This window comes from Pseudophryne corroboree, chromosome 6 (genome assembly GCF_028390025.1).
Source record: "Pseudophryne corroboree isolate aPseCor3 chromosome 6, aPseCor3.hap2, whole genome shotgun sequence".
Taxonomy (NCBI): Eukaryota; Metazoa; Chordata; class Amphibia; order Anura; family Myobatrachidae; genus Pseudophryne; species Pseudophryne corroboree.
This window is the reverse complement of record NC_086449.1, coordinates 15,187,867-15,209,985: the sequence shown is the minus strand read 5'-3', so window position 1 is coordinate 15,209,985 and position 22,119 is coordinate 15,187,867. Positions and strand designations below refer to the sequence as shown.

General features: G+C 38.9%; 1 protein-coding gene across 1 annotated transcript; it reads left to right on the top strand.

The window, feature by feature from the left end:
- Positions 1-13,128: 13,128 nt before the first annotated feature.
- Positions 13,129-14,058, top strand: LOC134934018 (olfactory receptor 5P55-like). The gene has a single exon (XM_063929540.1). The coding sequence runs from the start codon at positions 13,129-13,131 to the stop codon at positions 14,056-14,058; it is 930 nt and encodes a 309-aa protein (XP_063785610.1).
- Positions 14,059-22,119: the final 8,061 nt, after the last annotated feature.

Here is a 22,119-nt window from a genome sequence, read left to right as displayed (position 1 = left end):
ACTAGAGATGGACATAGCATGGAGTTGGCAAAGCAGCCACTAATAGAGATGGAAACAGCATGGAGTCCACAGAGCAGCCAATACCAGAGAGGGACACAGCATGGATCAGCACAGCAGATGGACATAGCGTGGTGTCAGTTCAGTACAGTCTTTTGTGAAATGGCACTGAATCACAGCTGCAGGTACTTTTATGGAATCCACAACCAAGAGAATCCTACACTGGGATGATGATGTTTTGCCATGATTTTAAATCTAAGCAAGGCAGTATAACCCAAGTTGGTGCTCGGATTCCCACAGATTCCAGAAGTTAGGGTGGGCTCGGTTCTCAGAGAACTGAGCATGCTCATCTCTAGTAGATAGTGAACAAACAATCAGTAAATAAGGGATGGCATATAATCAAGATACTGGCTGTAAGGATTCTGGAAGTCGGAATACTGACACCGGAATCCCGACACCCACCAGAAGGCCGACACTGAAATCACAAACAGGTCAACATCCTGATGCCAGAATCCCAACAGCCCGAATCATGAAGGTAAGTATAGCCAGGAGGGTTAGGGTTTGGCTAAGGGGGGGTAGGACTAGGCGCCGCCCAGGGGCGTTAGGTTTAGGCTGTAGTGGGGGGTATAGGTTTAGGCTGTTAGGTTGCAGAGAGGGATGCTAGGTTTAGGCACTAAGGGGGGATGGTTTGGGTTAGGCTGCGGAATGGGGTGTTAGGTTTATGCACTAAGGGCGAGGTTAGGGTTAGACTGCAGTAAGGGAAGGTTATGGTTTAGGTGGTAGGGGGAGTTAGAATACTTACCTTTCCCCTGTCAGGGTCATGACTATCAGGATGCTGGGGTTAGTATTGTGACTGCTAGTAACATGTCCGCTGGTCATGCATACCAATCCATAAGGGATACCAAGCATATTGAAAGTATGGGTTTCCACACATGATTGTGCTTCTGGGTTAAATTAAGATAGCAATATCACATCATGGTTATAAAATGTATAAAAGTCTACATTGTCATGGTTGCTTATAATTCTATCTACTGTACCATGTGAAAAGGAAGAAGTCAGACATACAGAGATGAAGTCCTACGCTTTTATCCTCGTTTAGCTACACTTCTTAAATGGCATACACATAATTGAGATAGCATTGCCTGACTATTGATTTCACCAGCAGCTGACATACTGTGATCAGATGACCAGCTTTGTCAATGTTTACCTTGTGATTTATAGACCATGGCTCTTCCCTTTAGGACTGTTTGTTTGTTTGTGGACCTCCCCCCCTCCCCCCCCCCATTGGATGTCAGCATAGGTACCATCTTGCCGTATATTGGGGGTTATTCTGTTTTGTTAGCAAACCAAAAAAGCAAACTAATGGCAAAACTGTGTTGCACTGCAGGTGGGGCATATGTAACATGTGCAGAAAGATTGAAGATTTTTTAAATTGGAGAACTAGCAGTATATGTGATAGCAGATGCAGAACATATGGAGGGGGGGGAAGGGTTTGTCCCAGTCTGTCACTGCACTGACTAATAGACACCAGGCCCAGGATCCTGGCCTTTTCCCCATGGGATGTGCATTTTACTGGGCTATCCGTCAGGTAGCTGATGAAGAAAGTCTTCAAATCCTGATCCAGTTGTGTGCTGCAGATCGCCATCATCAGTGTGTGCAGCATGTGCAGCATGAGATGAGAGAGAATATAGAGAAGGAGGAGGGAGGATGCCTTCCCGTTACAAAAGGCTAATGAATGAAAAAGGTCTGCAGTGTAGAAGCTTTGCTCTGCGGCAGAAATGAAGCAGTAGTATGCCCTACTGCCATATACCACTAGGTTTCACTAAAGCACCTTGCACCTAATCAGTGATGGGGGTATATTTAAATTTTTAATGGCAAAATTCAATATGTGATGTACTTCTACAACTATCATAGTTGTAGTTATTTATAAAGTCTAAAATATTCCCCTTCAAAATTAAAATATCCCCCCATCACTGATTAGGTATAAGGTGCTAGAGTGAACACTATACAGTTCCACTTCGAGCACTGATGACAGGGACGAATATCATGTGCACACATTGGGGCTAATTCAGACTTGATTGTAGCACATGGCTACAATCAACCACACTGACATATGGGGGGACACCCAGCACAGGGCTAGTCCACCCCGCATGTCTGCCCCCCCCCCCCCACCACACAGGTACAAAAGCATTGTACAATGGCTATGCTTTTGTACCAGAAGAGTAGCTCCCTACCAGCACAGCTCCTGTGAACTGGCAGGGAGCTACCCGTCACTCTCCGGGTAACAGCAGCCACATGTGATATCATGCAGCTGCCACCCCCCCCCCTCCTGTGGCCTGGGCATGCCTGCGTTGCCCATACCGCACCCCCAAAACTGCGGCACACACCACTGTCAATCAGGCAGAGGTGATCGCTGGGCAGAGATGGCGATTGCATCTCTGGCATATGCCGGAACACTGCGGCACTTGCGCATGTGCAGTTCAGGCCTGATTGCCCGCTGTGCGAAAACGCACAGCAGCAATCAGGTCTGAATTAGCCCCATTGTTTTGGAATGGAAATTGTAAATTAACCTAGATCCCCCATTTTAAAGATTAAGTGAAATAAATTTTAGATGCTTTTTAACTATCCTTCCACCACCTGAGACTCATGTTAGGCCAAGGTTACAATTTGGAACAAAATATAAGATACCAGTGGTCAATGCAGGAAATGGTCTAATAAAAAAGGGTTAAAGGTGCTCAGGTGCGGAGCATCTCACAACCGTAGCCAAATAAAATAGGAGGAAACTTGCATATGACATCACCACACATCAATCCGTCATCACTCTGTCACCGCCCCTTCCCCCCCCCCCCCCCGATGGCCGCTGCTGTCAATCCCAATGTGATCATATCATGATGGGATGTGATCGCACTGTGCTGCCCATTATTATTATTATCTTTTATTTAAATGGTGCCAGAAAGGATCTGCAGTGCCCAAATACAGAGTATATAAATGAAAATTCAAAACAGGACAATAGTGACTTACAGTCGAAGACAATATAGGACAAGTACAGGGTAAGTAAACACATAAGTATAAAGGTGGCAGAAAACCATGGGATTAGGTGCTCTTGAGGATGGTTTAAGAAGAGAAGAATAAGCACACAAGGGTTGAGGGACCTGTTCGTGAGTGCATATATTCCAAAGAGGAGGGGCAGATAGATAGGGGGGAAACAAATGGGATAGAAAGTGAGCGTGGAACAGAGGGTAAGGATGAGATTAGGCTGGGTTTGGTGAATAAGCGGGTCTTGAGAGCATGTTTGAAGTTTTGTAGAGAGGTGGAGAGTCTGATGGGGAGATAGTAGGGAATTTTATAGAAAGGGAGCAGCACATGATAAATCTTGGAGATAGGAGTGGGCCGAAGTACTTCGTTGGCAAGAGAGACGGTATGCATTAGCAGATTGAAGGGGATGGGTGGGAATGTAAAAGGAGATAAGGTCAGAGATGTAAATGGGAGAGGAGTGGTGAGGGCTTTATGAGTTTGAGAAGTTTGAATTGGATTCTGAAAGGGAAGGGAAGCCAGTGAAGTACTTGCAGGAAAGGGAAGGTGGATGTAACGCATTTGGTGAGGAAGATGAGCAGAGCTGCAGCATTGAGGATAGATTGGAGTGTAGAGAGGCATTTTCCAGAGAGGCCAGTTAGGAGGAGATTACAGTAGTCAAGTCTGAAAATGACCAGTGAGTGGATAATGGTCTTAGTAGCATTCTGAGTGAGAAAGTATCTGTTCCTGGCAATATTTTTGAGATGAAAATGGCAGGTTTGTGAGAGTTGCTCAATATGTGGTTTGAACAAGAGGGATGAGTCAAGGACAGCACACTTGCAGGCTAAAGGAGATAGTAAATAATGACACTGTAGGAGGTGAGGTTGTGCAGGAGGGTGGGTAGATGATAAACTCAGTCTTAGACATGTTAAGTTTAAGAAAGCGCTGGAACATCCAAGAAGAGATAGCAGAAAGACAGTTGGAGATAAGAGTGAGCAGAGCAGGGGAGAGGTCAGGAAAGGAAAGGTAGATTTGAGTATCATCAGCATGGCGATGATATTGGAAGTTAAAAGAGCTAAAGAGTTCACCTAAAGAGGACATACTGTATAAAGAGAAAAAATGAGAGGACCAAGAACAGAACCTCGGGGGACACCTACTGTTAGTGGTAGTGAGGAAGGAGTTGAAGTCATGAGAGGAGTCATAGAAGGAATGCTTAGAGAGGTATGAGGACAGACAGAAGAGGGCAGTATCACACAGACAAAGCAAGTGAAGGTTTTGCAGAAGGAGATGGTGGTCCACAGTGTCAAAAGCAGCAGAGAGGTCAAAAAGAGTAAGGAGAGTAGTGGCTTATAGATTTTGCGGTCATTGCAGACTTTTGTGAGGGCAGTTTCAGTGGAGTGGAAGCCAGACTGGAAAGGATCAAGCAGTGAGTGGGAGGAAAGAAAGGCAGTAAGGCGATTGTAGACATTACACAAGGTGTTTGGAAGCAAAAGGGAGGAGAGAGATGATAGGTTTTCTAAGAAGAGGGGAGACGAGTGCATGGTTGAAGGCAGAGGGACAGTGCCTGATAAGAGGTAGAGACTGATATGGTGGACAAGATGGGAACAGGCAGAAGAAAAGAGGTAGCAGAGGAGGCGGGAGGGGATATGGTCAAGTGGGGACACCTCTCCCTGATCCCCAGTCAAAGTTTCCTTGCATAAGTTGCTCAGGATCCACTGGCGCTAAGTGCACAACAGTAGCACCCGTGCCTCATATCTGGTCACCAACAGTTACTTACTGTATTGCAGGTTTTACTTGGGGCACTCTTGTTGTCTTTCAACACAAATTACAGCTAAAGAAGGCCTGCCATTAGGTGCCTCCACAGGAGAGGATGCAGGTTTATTCCTACACTGATGTTCTCCACTTTTTGGAAATTATGACATCTGTAGACATCTCCCAAAACTGATTTTTCTGCCACACTGCCAAAAGGTGAAGAAACGGCAGCTGCAGACTCAAGAGAAAATGAGGATAATCCTCTAGACCACTTATCTGCTGGCTGCCTCCTGGGATGATTCAGGGTCATCAGGTGGGCAGAATGAGAGAATATGCTCTTGAATAATTAGATATCTCAGCCCATTATAGTCTGTAACTTTCAACCCCTCAATTTACTGAAGGAAACCAGTGGACAATTGTGCTACAAGTCCATAAACAGCATCAGAGATGCTGTGCTACAGCTTTTTGAATTTATTTAATTGTGAGCCTCAGGGGTGATATTAACATGCCGCAGCAAAGCCTTCTTGATAGCTGCAAAATTTCCAGGCATTACAGATCGAAGGTCTACAAAGCCCTCCAGTGCTTTGCCTCTTAGTTCATGGGTTAAATAACGTGCTCACTGAATCTAATTTTTATCATCCCTTGGGATGAATATCCCATCTTGCTCCAGGACATGTTAATGCTCTGGATAGGGTCTGCTGATGTTTGTGTGATGTCGCTGGCTGTAGACTGGCTGTGGATTTTAGTAATCTCTTGCTGGTACATGTGTTCAGCCTCTCATTCTGCAGCTAATACCTCCTGTTCAACTTGGGAGTTCTGTAGCCTCTCTTTTTTTGGCTGCTTGGTGTTCAGCTTGTAAGAACTATATCAGTTGCATCTTTGTCACATGCAGCATCCACTTGTTTAAGAGTAGTTTTTAAATACATATCCAAGGCAGAATCCTGCCTGGAACTCTTAGACGTTTCCAAAATCTGATAGGTATTTGTACTAATATCCAATGCCAGATGATTCTCAAGTACTGAGCTGGTGTCTAACTGGCTTCCAACTGCATTTGTGCACTTATGTTCCCCTGAGAGTGTTTGGTTCAGTTGATCTTTGCTGTTGCTATCATTGGCAATTCCTTTACTCACACATTGTGGAAAAAGCATGATGTTTGTCAGTAGTTGTACACAGCAGCAATGTTGGTCCTCTCTGTTTGTCACATGAAAGACAGAAAATAGAATTATTATTATTATTACTATTATTATTATTATTATTAGTAGTAGTAGTAGTAGTAGTAGTAGCAGCAGTTGTAGTAGTAGTAGGAGTAGTAGTAATGATGATAATAGTAATAATAATAATAATAATAATAATAATAATTTTATATAGCACTCTTTCTCCAGTAGGGCTCAAGGTAATTAACAGATAATACAGTACAGAAACTATTATGTAGAGAAAAGATTTTCCAATAATACAGAGAACATGGAGATACAATAGGGTCATTAAGGACATTTTTGAATAAACAGTAAAGTCTTGAGTCTGTTTAGCTGTTTTAAACCAGGCCATGACATCCAATTATTTCACCAAGTGGTGACATGTACTGTATACTGCAAAAATCATGGGGGATAGTATAGAACCTTGTATAGCACCACATGGTAGTAGCACTGGTGACAAGGAGTGTGCTCCAGACAAAACTCTCTGTGAACTGACAGTGAGAGAAGAGAGAGGGGATTAAAACATTTTTGCACTCAATGTATTTGAAATATTTCATGAATTTGCTCTCTGGTGAAACTGAAACAGAGAAATTTAGAATTTAATGGCATATAAGAACCACTTGTCCCATCTAGTCTGCTCCTTTTTTAGCCTTTAGGTAACCTCAACAATATTTAATCCTTAGTTATTTGTAAAGATATTCATGCACCTATCCCAAGCTTGTTTAAATTGCTCTACTTACTTTGCCTCGACCACTTCTGGTGGCAGACTATTCCACTCATACACTACCCTTTCCATTAAGTAATTTTTCCTTAAATTTCCCCTAAACCTACTTCCCTCCATTTACAGTGCATGTCCTTGTAAATAGACTGCTCTTCTTCTCTCAGGAATCACACATTCCTAATTCACTTAAGTTCTTACAAAATAAATATATATATATATATATTTATTTTAAATATATTTTTACTATATATTTTACTATATATATTTACTATAACCACAGCTGCCTCCATTATGTCATATACAAAGTTTCAAGATAATCCAATCTCTAGGTAAATCAGACAGGCTTAAGTAAGTGCAAGCTATTGTTGTTGTGAAGAATATAGTTTGACTCCGCTTCAGTAACTGCCATATAACTACAAATAAATCTGATTAATCTGTGACCAATGAAGATGTTTCAAATGAATATTTATTTATCCACAGATATATCATCGACAAAGCATAGGTACTGTATGCATCAGTTTCAATTTTAAAAACCAGTCTGAGTAAATCAGCCCTTGAACAGTCAACTCATAACATTTTGGATCAATTCCATATTCAAAATAGTTATATTTATAATGTGTTATTAAAAGTAACAGTTCATAATTTTCAGTGGTTGGCACAAGTAATAGTATCCTCCAATCATTCATCAATTGGCTCTTTTGATGTTATACAATCCATATCAGTACGGGGGCAGTACGGATGGTGTAATGGTTAGCATTACTGCCTCACAGCACTGAGGTCATGGGTTCGATTCCCACCATGGCCCTAACTGTGTGGAGTTTGTATATTCTCCCCGTACTTGCGTGGGTTTCCTCCGGGTACTCCTGTTTCCTCCCACAATCCAAAAATATACTGGTAGGTAAATTGTCTCTCAACAAAATTAACCCTAGCGTGAATGTGTGCGTGTACATGTGGTAGGGAATATAGATTGTAAGCTCCACTGGGGCAGGGACTGATATGAATGGCCAAATATTCTCTGTAAAGCGCTGCGGAATATGTGTGCGCTATATAAATAACTGGTAATAAATAAATAATAATAAATAAATATCAGCAGTTTATATTGTAACATCAGAAAACAGGTACAGTACACTATATGTCTCTTGCTTGACCGTGCCAACTACATTCCAAAAGTCCTCATACAGTATATTCCCTTTATCTAAGTGTATGATCAGAGAAGACAATATGTCCTCATACATCACTGCTGCAGCCACTCCAAACAGCCCCTCTTGGCATGCCAAGTCACGTGAGAATCTTCAAGCATTGGCATATTTTTTGCTTTTTCTTTGCCAAAAATGCATCTTAGTCACAACACTATGTGACTAGGAAGTATGAAGAGCATGTAATGTTTAATTTGAAATATGACATTTGTATACCTGTATATGACTGAGTCTCTATATCTTTATAAGTATAATGGGGAGAGATAAAAGCTCCTCCTTAAATTCCTGTATGCCAAAACACCATGCTTAGCATCTCTGTACAGTATTTTCTATCTAGCCAGAATCCCTGCACCCCGTGCAAGCTGGGCGGACAACTGGAGGGGACCCAACTTACGGATACTTGTCGTTTCCATTTGCGGTGTCATATAAACTAGTGGCCAGTGTGCTGAAAAAGCCAAGAGTCTCCTCTTTCGTATGGTACCAGTCTCGAGTCTCTGAAACACCCAGAACCCGTGATATTGGGGTGCAAATTGGACCAATTTTCCCATAGACTATAATGGGTCCATTAATTCAGACCCACAATGGGTTATGACGCTTGCTGTTATCCTTGTGTGGGACATAGAAACTTAGGGTTGGCATCCTTTGGTAGCTAATCATCTCCCCTTCCATGGCAACCCAATTCTGAGCTGATTGGACCCCCAGAATTGGAGATATTAAGCTTTAAGACCATTTTAATTTAATTTAATAGCTCACATAAACCTAACGTCAATGCATCATTGCTTTCACATGTTTGTCTGCATCTGTATACACTATTTTTATTTATTGATTTATTGGTTTCTTTTTTTGGGGTCCCGACAGAGAATGAATATTTTTGACAGTGTCTCTGAACTCACCACCTCCCCCCACCCCCTCCCCCCTTCCCTGAGAAACTAATCTTTTCAGACAAAAAGGCAAACACAGTATGTAAATGAATGGCTGATACTTCAGTCGCTTTGGTTGGGGGAAAGGACTAGAGAGGGTCAGAGTGAATGTACATTAAGCAGTACAGTACTGTGCTACAGATTTGCTTGTCACATGCCCCAACAGTTAACCATGGAAACAGGTCTTTTCCTGTGTGCATAATTCTATTGAATGAAAGGGCCTTAAATATATGAATTTTATAAAAAACGAATTAATAAAGTGTCAAGAAGAAAAAAAAACAAAAGAACAAAGGCATTCGCACTTTGGGACTCGAACCCAGTACTCTGAGCATGGGGTGCGTAACACTTCACCACTTGGCCACGAAGTCTGGTGATATAGACACAAGCTCATGTTAAATGTAAGCAGTGATTCCTTCCCATAGGTTTTGCTGTATTGGTTACAAGACTTGGATGCTCACATAAAGTACTGTATACCTAATGTCAATGGGCCATTGCTTTAACACATTCATTTGCATCTGAATACACTATTTTTATTTATTGATTAGTCTATGGGACTTGCATGCTCACATAACCCATCAATGAACCATTGCTATAACACATTCGCTTGTGTCTGTATACACTAATTTTATTGATTGATTTATTTGTCACTTTTTTTAAATTGACTCTCTCTGTCTGACCATTGTTCTGTGTGTACAGTATACAGTAACATTACAGCCGTCACTGACCATTTGCCAGAGTTTGTAGATCAATCAGCGCTATTCGCTCTACAATACTGAATTAATCGAGCATTAGCCACCCAGTGGCGAAGATGTGTATTGCATGCTGCATATGTAGTCATGCCTTAACGCACCTGACTGTGCAAAACTGAACAACTTGAGCTATCACTTAGGCGTGACTAATCCTCCGTTTATGCGGAAAAGCAGCAACAATGAGGGAGGCTCAATCTGTAAGTCTCTGACTGTTTCAATATAACATGTGCTCCTAGTAGTTAGTGTTCTTACTCCTCTTTGTCCTTTATTGTAACTAGGACACTGATTACTTTTGTAAAGACAGACTTAGATGTTTGCTACTGGGGCCGAATTCAGAGTTGCTTGTGTACTGCAGTTTGAAAGTAAAATGAGAGGAGGAAAAAAGGGCATTGGTTGGAGAGACAAGCTGGGTCAGGGGAAAGTACAGTAAGGTTTTGATGTAGACAATATTCAGGTATGGTGTGTTCATGCAAATGCAGCCAATGCAGACATGGACATAAACAAGTCCTATATATATGCCTGAAGGTGTTTTTTTCAGTAAGAATATTGTAGATATAAATACTCACTGATGATGACTATGGTAACGTAAATCAAAACAGCTGCATATGCTATAATTGCAGAGGTGGGTGTACAGCTCTGGATACAGTATGTGTGCATAAAGAGTATACATTTTTTTATATACAGTATGTACCTTTGTGCAATGTTTACCTGACTTACTTCCTACCCTGTATCTACCTCAGAGAGAGACTTGGTAAGTACTTTGCGGTCTAGTAAATATTTTTCTTGAATTTTTATTAATGGTAGTTTTTTGTTTACATCCAATACATCTATTCATTGGCTGTTGCCATCCATATCGCAAACCATTGATATTAATCAATTTTTGCTTTATTTATGTTATTCATTTTATAAATGCAGAAATGCAAAGAAAAGGATTATAAAACAATGAGCATTTCAATTTAAGAATAACTTATGGCCAAAGCCAGGACACATACAGTTTGATCCATGGGCTCATTAGTCTATATTTAACATATTAAACCACAATTTATTTATATTTTTCCTGAATTTATTTTTCAAATTACAATTTCTTAGTATCTCTTTCTGAATATTTTTGTTATAGCTAAATAAACACCACAGACTTGATATAATCACTCAGGAGATTAACACTGGACTCTTCAGAGTAAGGATGCCTTCAGGGCTTAACCTATCAGTTTATAAAATGAGTTTTACAGCCGCAGTCTTTTTCATTTCATTATACCATGCAAGACATTTCACAAAAGGCCTTATAGAATATCTGGGTTTTGTTTTTTTTAAATTGCCAGAGCAAACAAGTAAGTACATTGTTTTTCATTTGGTAAAACAAAATTATGTTCAACAGCCTTAACCATTAAGTAAGAAACTATTTATCTACAAAGTCTATAAAAAACCTTACTTTTATAGCCATGCATATCATTTGCACTTAAGTTTTTTAATCCAATAGTTCTATAACTGAAGAATTAACAATCTTATATTATTAGATTTAACAAATTAGTTTATTTTATTTTTTTCAAATACTGTACATTAATTTTAATTATAACTTTTCTTAATATTTTGTTATCGTTCAGTGTGTAATCTATTTTATTTCTAGATAAAATATATTTTTTACATTTTATCTACAAGCAAGACTTTTTTTACTTTAAATGCATAACTTTGAAACTTTTAAAAGCATAAATTTTAAAATATAAATGTTAATTTTAAGTAATTTCTTAAAGTTAATAATTTCCTCTTTTATTTTAATTTGCTTTGTGTATTTATGAGAAAGTACATTTCTATAATTGTACAAAAAATAATTTTACATTATTAGTGACTTTCATTAGTGAAATATAAAGTAAAATGTCATTGATACATTAATTAATTAGTGTAAATAAAACACAATATAACACTTTTAATGAACATTAAAACAGTAAAACTACAGTGCTGCATTGTATCACTGTATGTTATACAAGCATGTAAACAGACCAAACACTCAGGCTTACAGAGAATATAGAATATCTATAGTATTTACCCTTATTGTGTATACAAGCTTTTGTGATGCAAAGCGTGAAATAATCAACATCATTGAGTTTTTCTGGGATAAATGAAGAGACAGAAGGATTTGAGCAAGCCTACATGCACAAAATATCTGTGGTCAATTTTCCAAGATATTGGAACAACCTTCCTGACAAGGTCCTTCAAACACTGAGTGCAAGTGTACCTAGAAAAATTGATGATGTTTTGAAGGCAAATGTTGATTTGATTTAAATATTGAAAAATTGATTTGATGTAGATTTCTCTTCTGTTAATTCACTTTGCATTTTGTTTATTGATAAAAAAAAACAAACTATTAACACTTCTTTTACAAAGAATATACACCTGGCGCCACTTTCCTCGAAGTATTTAGCAACTAGTCTCGGGGGTTAAGTTCCAATTAACCCAAATTTGAAAGCAGAAAAAAAGAAAGTATGAGACAGCGCTTCTTACTTTGATAACCTTTTATAAGAATAAAACACAATAAATTACAATATCACATGTAAATACCGGGCAGTATTATTAAAAAGTATATATTATATGTTTCACAGTATAGGAAAAAAGCAATATCACTTGAACACTTTATGGAGCTGCCAATTACAGCACTCTATTTGCCACAATAAAGCTCTATTTTCAGATTATTATTACAGAGGTATCCACCTATCCTCTCTGGAGGCAAATAATCAGCTGTAGTATGCAAATTAGAGTCCCACTGTAGATATTTCCAACGCAGTTCTTTTGGGTACAGCATGCAAGTGTACCAACCAAATCAAAAGGTATTAGGCAGTTCTTAACACATGGCAAGCACATGCATGGATGTTAAAGCGTGTTAGTAGAAAGCAATTCTTCCCATGCACCAATCTGACTGATGGTTAGTATATGAACAGTTCTTTTAGGTGCACCATGCAAAGCACCAATTACCTCTCACAGCTGCTCTCTTTGCTTGCAGCCTTGCCTGTGTTATCAGGCTGCTGTGTGGAGTCCATTCTGTTCCCCCTTAGCACTGGGCCCAATGCTAAGGGGGAACAGAACGGACTCCAGAATGGAAGTAGGTACAGATGGGTCCATATTTATCTTGCCCTTTAATAATATAAGAAACTGCTAATAGAAATTAATAGGATTAACTGAGACTGGGTAGTCAGACTTAATCCCCTGCTGTAATGACAAATTAGCCAAGATAACCGTGGACCCATCTGTTTATACAACCAGGTTATATCTGGTGTATTAGTTCGCAATGCAATATGGCTTCATATCGTGATGTGATGGATTATATCTCAACAATGGTTTTAGTATGACCAATGGCAAATTAACAAATATCTATCACTGAACTGTTGTGGATGATGATCAACTTTCAGCATAGGCATGATATGCATAAGAATGATGTGTTCCTCTCAGAGTCCAGTGGATAAAATATACGTATATATATTCCAGCTATAAAATATTCACAAGCAATTGGGTTTTTTTGTGACCAATTGGTACAGGTATGAACCCTTATTTATAGATGTGAGTTGACTTCTGATTTCCAGGACTATTTTATTTTCACAAATGTATTATAACAATCTCACAACCATCATATTTATAGGATTTGATAATATTACCAGTTTTAAAGCTCTACTCTTCTTCTCTTTTCTTGCAATTTACTGTGCAACAATATGTGGCAACCTCCTGATTATAATGTTAGTGTGCAACAACAAGAATCTCCACTCTCCCATGTACTACTTTCTCACCCAACTCTCCATATCTGACCTTATTTTGTCCACTGATATTGTCCCCAATCTACTTCGAGTTATCCTGTTTGATAGAAGCACCATATCCTTCATAGGATGTTTCACCCAATTTTATTTATTTGGTCTTTCTGAAGTTCTAGAGTGTTTTATTTTGACAGTGATGTCTTATGATCGATATCTGGCCATCTGTAACCCTCTACATTATAACTCTATAATGAGCTCTTTATTCTGCATGAAGCTGATTATCATGTCTTGGATATCTACTTGTATTTGTGTATTCATTCAAGCATCACAAATACACCAACTGCACTTCTGCGGACCAAACATTATTGACCATTTCTTTTGTGATTTTGACCCTGTTCTTAAACTTTCCTGCTCCAGTGTTTTCACAGTTCGATTGATAGCAAGTATTTTAAGTATTCCATTTTTTTTATGTTCCTTTATAGTAATTGCTTTATCCTACTCCTATATCATTTATACCATTGCTAAAATGACTTCAATTGTTAGACGTAAGAAAGCCTTTTCAACCTGCAGTTCCCATTTTGTGGTGGTATCTATATTTTATGGGACATTTAATGCTATGTATCTTATACCGACCAAAGGCAAACCAGTGAACATCAGTAAAGCGCTTTCTGTGCTGTATACAGTCATCACTCCATTTTTAAACCCTATAATCTACAGCTTGAGGAACAAAGACATCACAAAAGCATTCAATAAATTATTAGGTAGTGAACAAAAGAATCAATAAATAAGAGACATCAAGCATATTGCAAGCAAGAGTTTCCACACCTGGCTGTGCTTGTGGGTTAAATTAAGATAACAATAACCCATCATGGTTAGGGGCATACATTGTATAAAATTCTGCACTGCTGTGGCTGCTTAGAATTCTATCTACTATGATTGTGAGAAGCAAGCAGTCAGACAAAGGACAGAGTTGAAATCCTACAATTTTGTCCTCATTTAGCCATATGTACTTCTGGGACATCATAATTTATATAGTAGGATCTTGATGATTGATGTCACCAGAAGTTGACACACTTTACCCAGATGACATGTCATATTTTATAATATAAAATTGATTTTGCTATTTTGATTGTTGGGGAAATTAAATAATTGCGCTTATATCATAGCCAACATCTTTATTTTTATTTTTTAGTTGCTTTTAATTAATAGAAGGGGTTACATGCTCTTTATTTATACACAGATTTATATATTTTATCTATTGGTTTTTGGCCTAGCCTGATTGTGAATATTTTTTATTAAAGGCAAATAAATATCTGGTGGAAGGATAGTGTTTCATGAGACTGTGCATCAGGTTTGTGTCATTTCTGCTTTCAGTGCAATTCTATCCAATTTTAATGTTTGTATTAATGTTGGCTACATTAAAATTTTAACATTTTCTTTGTTGTCTAACTGCAGATCACATGACATCATAACAAGGGACACAAGGTGAGCACAAAATGTCTTTAATTATCCAGTCATAAATTGGGCCAGCGAATCATGTGATAGAGCTAGGGGTAAGAGGTTCTTATATATGCTAAAAGATAACTACTTGTCACAAATAGTCAAAGAACCAACCAGAGTAGGGACTATACTGGACCTAGTCCTAACTAAAAACATGGAGATAATAACAAATACCACAGTAGGCGAGACCTTGGGTAACAGTGATCACAATATGATCACATTCGACATTTGCTTTCAAAAGCAGTACTCTAAGGCTACAACTAAGACTTTTAACTTTAAAAAAGGAAATGTTAACATGCTGAAACATGCACTAAAGGACATAGATTGGAGAACTTTGTTTCAGGGAAAGGAAACTACTGAAATATGGGATGTTTTTAAAATGATTCTAGACAAATATACCCATATACCCATAAGTGCATCCCCATGGGCAGTAAAAATAAGAGTATCAAATTCAAACCAATGTGGTTAAACAAAAAGGTAAAGGAAGAAATGGATAAAAAGAGGAGAGCATTCGAAGCTTTCAAATCAGACAGGAAGGCGAAGTCATTCCAGTACTATAAATAATGTAACAAAAAATGCAAAAAGGAAATCAGAGCAGCTAAAATAGAAAACGAAAAGCAAATCGCTAAGTAGAGTAAAACTAACCCTAAAATACTCTGTAAGTACATAAATGGTAAGATGCTAAAAAAAGAGAATATAGGACCATTAAAAATCAAACTGGGATTCTTGATAATTGACGATAAAGAAAAAGCTGAAATATTGAACACATTTTTTTCATCCATATTTACTAGAGAGAACCATATGGTGGGATTAGTGAGTAACAATAATAATAGTAATGATAAAGGCCCGTTACTTAATACTTATCTGTCTGAGGAAGTAGTCCAAGAGCGATTAAAAAAAATTAAGACTAATAAATCTCCTGGTCCAGGTGGACTTATTATTTTCATCACAGAGTGACTTTTTTGACTCTGTGATGAAAATAATAGATCAAGGGGGAGCTGTGGATCTAGCATATCTAGACTTTAGTAAGGCATTTGACACTGTCCCACATTGCAGACTGCTAAATAAACTTGAAAGCGTGGGGGTGGATTATAAAACAGTTAAATGGATAACAACCTGGTTGCAGTATAGGAAACCGACAGTTGTAGCAAATGGAGTGCAATCTATGTAGGAAAATGTTACCAGTGGAGTACCCCCGGGATCTGTACTCGGACCAGTACTATTTAATATAGATGTGTCCACATACATCTTTGATATATCCCGCCATGTATGGCATGGTTTTGCATGCCATAGACTCAGAGATTTGACCATGCCTTGTGATTTTTATTAATTTGCTTCTTTAATATGTTACTTTATACATATTATATTATGGCAAACAAAAATTTTTAAATTCATCCACTCGCTAATCATGAAAAACAGTTTAGTCGTGTTTTGCATGTTGTGCCATATTGGTAAAAAAGCAGAGATGTAAGTGGACAGATCTGTATCTTTGTTGGTGACATTGCAAATGGTATTGAAGGGAAAGTATGACTTTTGAAGATGATACAAAGATATACAACAGGGTAGACACACCAGGAAGGGTAAAATAAATGATTGATGACCTAGCTAGGCTTGAAAAATGGTCAAGAAAGTGGCAAATATAGTTTAATGCTAACAAATGCAAAATTATGCACTTGGGTCTCAAAAACCCAAAGGCTAAATATAGTATCAAGGGTACTATAATGGAAACTACTGAGGAGGAAAGGGATTTAGGAGTCACTATTTCAAGTGACTTAAAGGCAGGAAAGCAATACAACCAAGCAATGAGAAAGGCAAGTCAGATGCTTGGTTGCATAGGGAGATGAGTCAGTAGCAGGCAAAAATAAGTAATAATGCCACTGTATAGGTCAGTGGTATGGCCTCATCTGGAATACTGTGTCCAGTTCTGGAGACCATATCTCCAGAAGAATATAAATACATTAGAGAGTGTACAAAGTAGGGCAACTAAAATGGTGCATGGCCTACATCACAAAACGTACCCGGAAAGGCTAAAAGATCTTAACATGTATAGTTTGGAGGAGAGAAGGGAAAGGGGGGACATGATAGAAAATTTCAAATATACCAGAGGTTCTAACAAAGTTCAGGAGGGAAACATTCTTCAAAGGAAGAGAAGTATTAGAACTCAAGGACATACACTGAAACTGGAGGGAGGCAAGTTCAGAAGAAATTTAAGGAAAAATTACTTCACAGAAAGGGTAGTGGATAAGTGGAATAGCCACCCATCAGAGGTGGTAGAGGCTAAGGCCCTCATTCTGAGTTGATCGCTAGCTGCCGTTGTTCGCAGCGCAGCGAACAGGCTAAAAATTGGCATTTCTGAGCATGCGTATGGTGCGCAATGCGCACGCGCGTCATACTTTCACAAAAACCAACGTAGTTTCACACAAGGTCTAGCGACGCTTTTCAGTCGCACTGCTGACCGCAGTGTGATTGACAGGAAATGGTTGTATCTGGGCTGTAACAGACCGTTTTCGGGGAGTGTGTGTAAAAACGCAGGCGTGTCAGATACAAACGCGGGCGTGCCTGGAAAAATGGAGGCGTGGCTGGCCGAATGCAGGGAGTATTTGTGACATCAAAACAGGAACTAAACAGTCTGAAGTGATCGCTAGCTTGGAGTAAGTCTCGAGCTACTCTGAAGCTGCACAATTTTTTTTGTAGCAGCACTGCGATCCTTTCGTTCGCACTGCTGCTAAGCTAAGATACACTCCCTGAGGGCATCGGCTTAGCGTTTGCACTGCTGCTAAAAGCAGCTAGCGAGCGAACAACTCGGAATGAGGGCCTAAGACTGTAGAGCAATTTAAACATGCTTGAGATAGGCATATGAATATTCTTACAAAGAATTAAGGTTCAAAAAGGGTTGAGATTACCTAAAGGATAAAAAAAGGGGCAGACTAGATGGGCCAAGTGGTTCTTATCTGCCGTCAAATTCTTTGTTTCTATGTTTGTCTATGAATTCATCCTAGTGTTCTGATGGAGATAAACACTGAAATAGCAATGCTACAGTATCCGAATGTTCACTGATTAACTTACATCAGGCATGGTACCAAAGGACTGGTGTATAGTGCAGGTAGTCCCAATATTTAAAAAGGGTATAAAACCTCATCCTGGTAACTATAGACCAGTTAGTCTGACACCAATAGTGGGGAAACTATTGGAAAGTATACTAAGGGACAACATACAGTATTACTTGGAGAACTCCCATGCTTTTAATAAGAACTAGCATGGTTTTGTGAGATATAGGTCACGCCAAACTAATTTGATTATCTTCTATGAGGTAATTGACAATCTCAACCAGGGTAACACAGCAGTTGTGGTCTTTCTGGATTTTGCAAAAGCTTTCAACACAGTGCCTCACAGGAGGCTAATTTTTAAATTAAGGGAGTTTGGTATAGGAAACACTACTTGTACATGGGTGAGTAATTGGCTTGATAACAGGGAACAGCGAGTGATAGTTAATGGGATGTTTTCAACTTGGGCTAAAGTAATCAGTGGAATACCACAGGTTTCTGTGCTGGGGCCACTATTGTTTAACATATTTTTAGAGAGAAACATTGATGACAGCACCATTCATCGTGGATATCCCCGTTTATCACTGTGTAAGTGCCGGACACCAGTGGTAATTTTACCAGCGAGATTTCTTGGGACTGCAGCGGCTCTTTGCACGTTGGAGGTCGGAGATGTCCGGAGCCTCCTAGCCGCACCCGAACGTCAAAAACAGTGATTGTCCAGCTGGATCCGTCCTCTGAACTGAGACGGAGGGTGAGCGCATTACAGTCAGCATGCTTAGGCTATTTGGAGCCTGTTGTCATTTACAAGGAGATTGTTGAGACTTGCTTTTAAACATCAAGTGATGAACTTTTACTCTAATTAATTAGTCTCCATTTAATTGACAAGTGAATAACCTGTGGTTATCAATGATACTAAGAATGAGGATATTATTCTTATGATAAGACCGTGGACACGGTTTATATTTAATATCTGATTCTCCTTCATATGGATTTTTACTATATAGCTGGCTATTAGAAATAGGATCCAATTAGGTTTATATTTGGTTATTTATATGTATACAGTTTTTAATGAATATTAATTGGTGAGTGTTATTATATATATATATATATATATATATATCTAAAGGTCTATATGAACAATTTATGGAATAAACACTTTTTATTTAATTATTTTTGTACATGTGAATTCACTCTAATTTTTTAAGCCTGTTAGAATTGCATAGCGCAGAGTGTCTTGCAGTATTTGTCCAATTGGCTCTCCTATGCAATAAGAGACCTGGTTAGTTTATGCCCACACAAGCATAATAACACTCAGCAGCTGAAAAACAAAGGTGTATGTGTTCTATTCAAAGTTTTTTAAATATTGTAAGTAATCTATTACTAGCGCCGTGAGACAATTGTTGTAAAATATTAATAAGAACTAGCATGGTTTTGTGAGATATAGGTCACGCCAAACTAATTTGATTATCTTCTATGAGATAGTAAGTGACAATCTCGACCAGGGTAACACAGCAGTTGTGGTCTCTCTGGATTTTGCAAAAGCTTTCAACACAGTGCCTCACAGGAGGCTAATTTTTAAATTAAGGGAGTTTGGTATAGGAAACACTATTTGTACATGGGTGAGTAATTGGCTTGATAACAGGGAACAGCGAGTGGTAGTTAATGGGATGTTTTCCACTTGGGCTAAAGTAATCAGTGGAATACCCCAGGTTTCTGTGCTGGGGCCACTATTGTATAACTTATTTTTAAATGCTCTTCAAGAACTAGAAAGCACAATGTCAATTTTTGTAGACAATACTAAAATATGTAGGGTAATCAAGTCACATGTGGATGTGGACTCTCTTCAGGGCGATTTGTTTAAACTGGCAGATTGGGCAATGAAATAGGGTATAAGGTTTAATATGTAAAAATGTAAAGTTATGCACTTTGGGACTAAGAATAAACATGCAACCTACCAGTTAAATGGGGAAAATATAGGGGAAACGGTATTAGAAAAAAATTTGAGGGTGCTCATTGATAGCATATTTAACAGTAACACACAATGTCAAAGTGCAGCAACAAAGGCAAATAAGCTGTTAGCATGCATTAAAAAGGGAATTGAGACAAGTGATGAGAGAGTAATACTGACACTACAAATCGTCGGTACGACCGCATCTTGAGTATTGTGTACAGTTCTGGGCATCACACTATAAAAAAGACATATTAGAACTTGAAAAGGTTCAGAGGTGAGCTACCAAATTATTTAAGGGGTATTAGACACCGGACTATGAGGAAAAGCTTCCTAGGTTAGATATGTTTACACTAGAAATGAGATGACTAAGAGGAGATAAGATTAATGTTTACAAATATATAAAGGAGCAATATGCAGAGCTATCAGGGGATTTGTTTATTAAGAGACCATAACACAAAACGAGCGGACATCTACTAAGGCTTGAGTAGAGGAAATTTCGTATTCAGCGCAGGAAGGGATTGTTCACCTTAAGGGCAATACAAATATGGAATACACTGCCAGAGAGGGTAGTAATGGCGGACTCAGTCAATGCATTTAAAAATGGGTTAGATACATTTCTAATGGAACAAGATATACAAGGATACAGCCTTTAACTAGAATAGAATAGGGAATACAATATAATTCAGGTTGAACTCGATGGCCTACTGGTCTTTTTTCAACCTCACTATGTTACTATGTTACTATGTCTTAGTGCTTGTGTAATTAGTATGGCACTACAGTATAGATGGCTTTAGTTTTATTGTGTTTCCACAGTGGGCCATCAAGGACTCTGCTGGGTCCAGTAGGGGTGACATGGCAAATGTAGGGATGTGGCTATGTCCAGTCTGGGGTCCTACAGATGTGTGCTTATTCAGCTGACATTTTCTTTTACCATGTGGTGCAATCTCCTTGATGCAAATTAGAAGCTTCACCATGAGTAGTGATTCACGTACGTAAAATCTTTTTTCCTGAATGATACATTCTATGTGCACTAGGCACTCTAGATGAGTACATTTATCACAAAGGAATTGGCATTATTTGCATATTAAGGATAACAATTAATGGCTCAAGAAATGGCATTTGTCACTCATATTGAGCCACCATATTTTTGCTTTTTTTACCATATTAATGTGAGTGCACACCGAATCTACATGAAATGCCAGCATCTGTATTCAGGATACACTGTGAAGACTCTGGCAGAACGTTTTGTGTGACAAATATGCCAAGCCTATAGTGCACCAAATGGGGCTATTTGGCACAGTTTTCGTATACAGTAGGTATACAGTATGTGGAAACATTGGTATACAGAAGTGGCAAGGCACAATACATATGTGTCCGTGCTCTTCCTTGTATACACCTTCGTTCCATAGTGAAGACCTCCAGAGAGGCATCCATTTATGACAACATAACAGTCAGGTTAATCCTCTTAAAGTCCAAGCTTCACCTCAGCTATGTCTGTACATTATCTTACATCTGATGTTGCCAAGATGTTAGTACAATTTGCTCTGTAGGGGCTGATGCAGATTTGGAAGTATGCAGGTTTGTGAAGCGTACTTCCAAATACATACTCTGGAAGTAAATATACACAAATACAGGTGATGCAGAGTTGCAAACATGTCAGCTGCATCTTACTGTAGCTTTTCACTGTAGTGTGTAACTAGGCTGTAATAAGACAGTTACATGAGGCAATTGTCAGTGAGTATGGAGGAATAGGCTGATTACATCCACATTAGACAAATAGATTACCTTGAAACACATTGATCAGCTTGATACACAGTACCCAGAACCTCTGCAGTACTGGGCCAATGCTATACCACCTTATGTGTACTGTACTGGGACTTTATCACTTGATACTCTCTGTACCTGCAGGTAGGCATCACGGATATAAACGGGAAGATCTTTTGATACTTATTTGGCAGGCAGCTGCAGCTCAAATGGGGAAGATGTGTCAACCTTTGTGTATATGCAGCTTTTTCATCTAATTTTGTAGTTATTGCTAATTTATGCTCAATATTTTTCAGATTTAAAATGATGTCACACAAGATCTTGTTCTTGTATTTCTATTTGCATATCCAATGGTGAGAAGTTTAGGTTTTCATGATAATTTGCGTCAAAGCCCTATCAAAAGCACTATCAGACAATGGGGGATCATTCCAACCCGTTCACATGCTGCGGTTTGTCGCTGCATTGCTAACGGGGCCGGAATGCGCATGTGCGGCAGCCACAGCATGCATGCGCGATGTTGCCCGTCGACATGGGTTGCCGGGTTATGTTGTGTCCTACGAAGAAAGCGGTTGCAGAGCTGACCGCA

Excerpts from the sequence above, each read along its gene's own strand:
- LOC134934018 (XM_063929540.1), top strand. The coding sequence starts at position 13,129 with ATGTATTATAACAATCTCACAACCATCATATTTATAGGATTTGATAAT.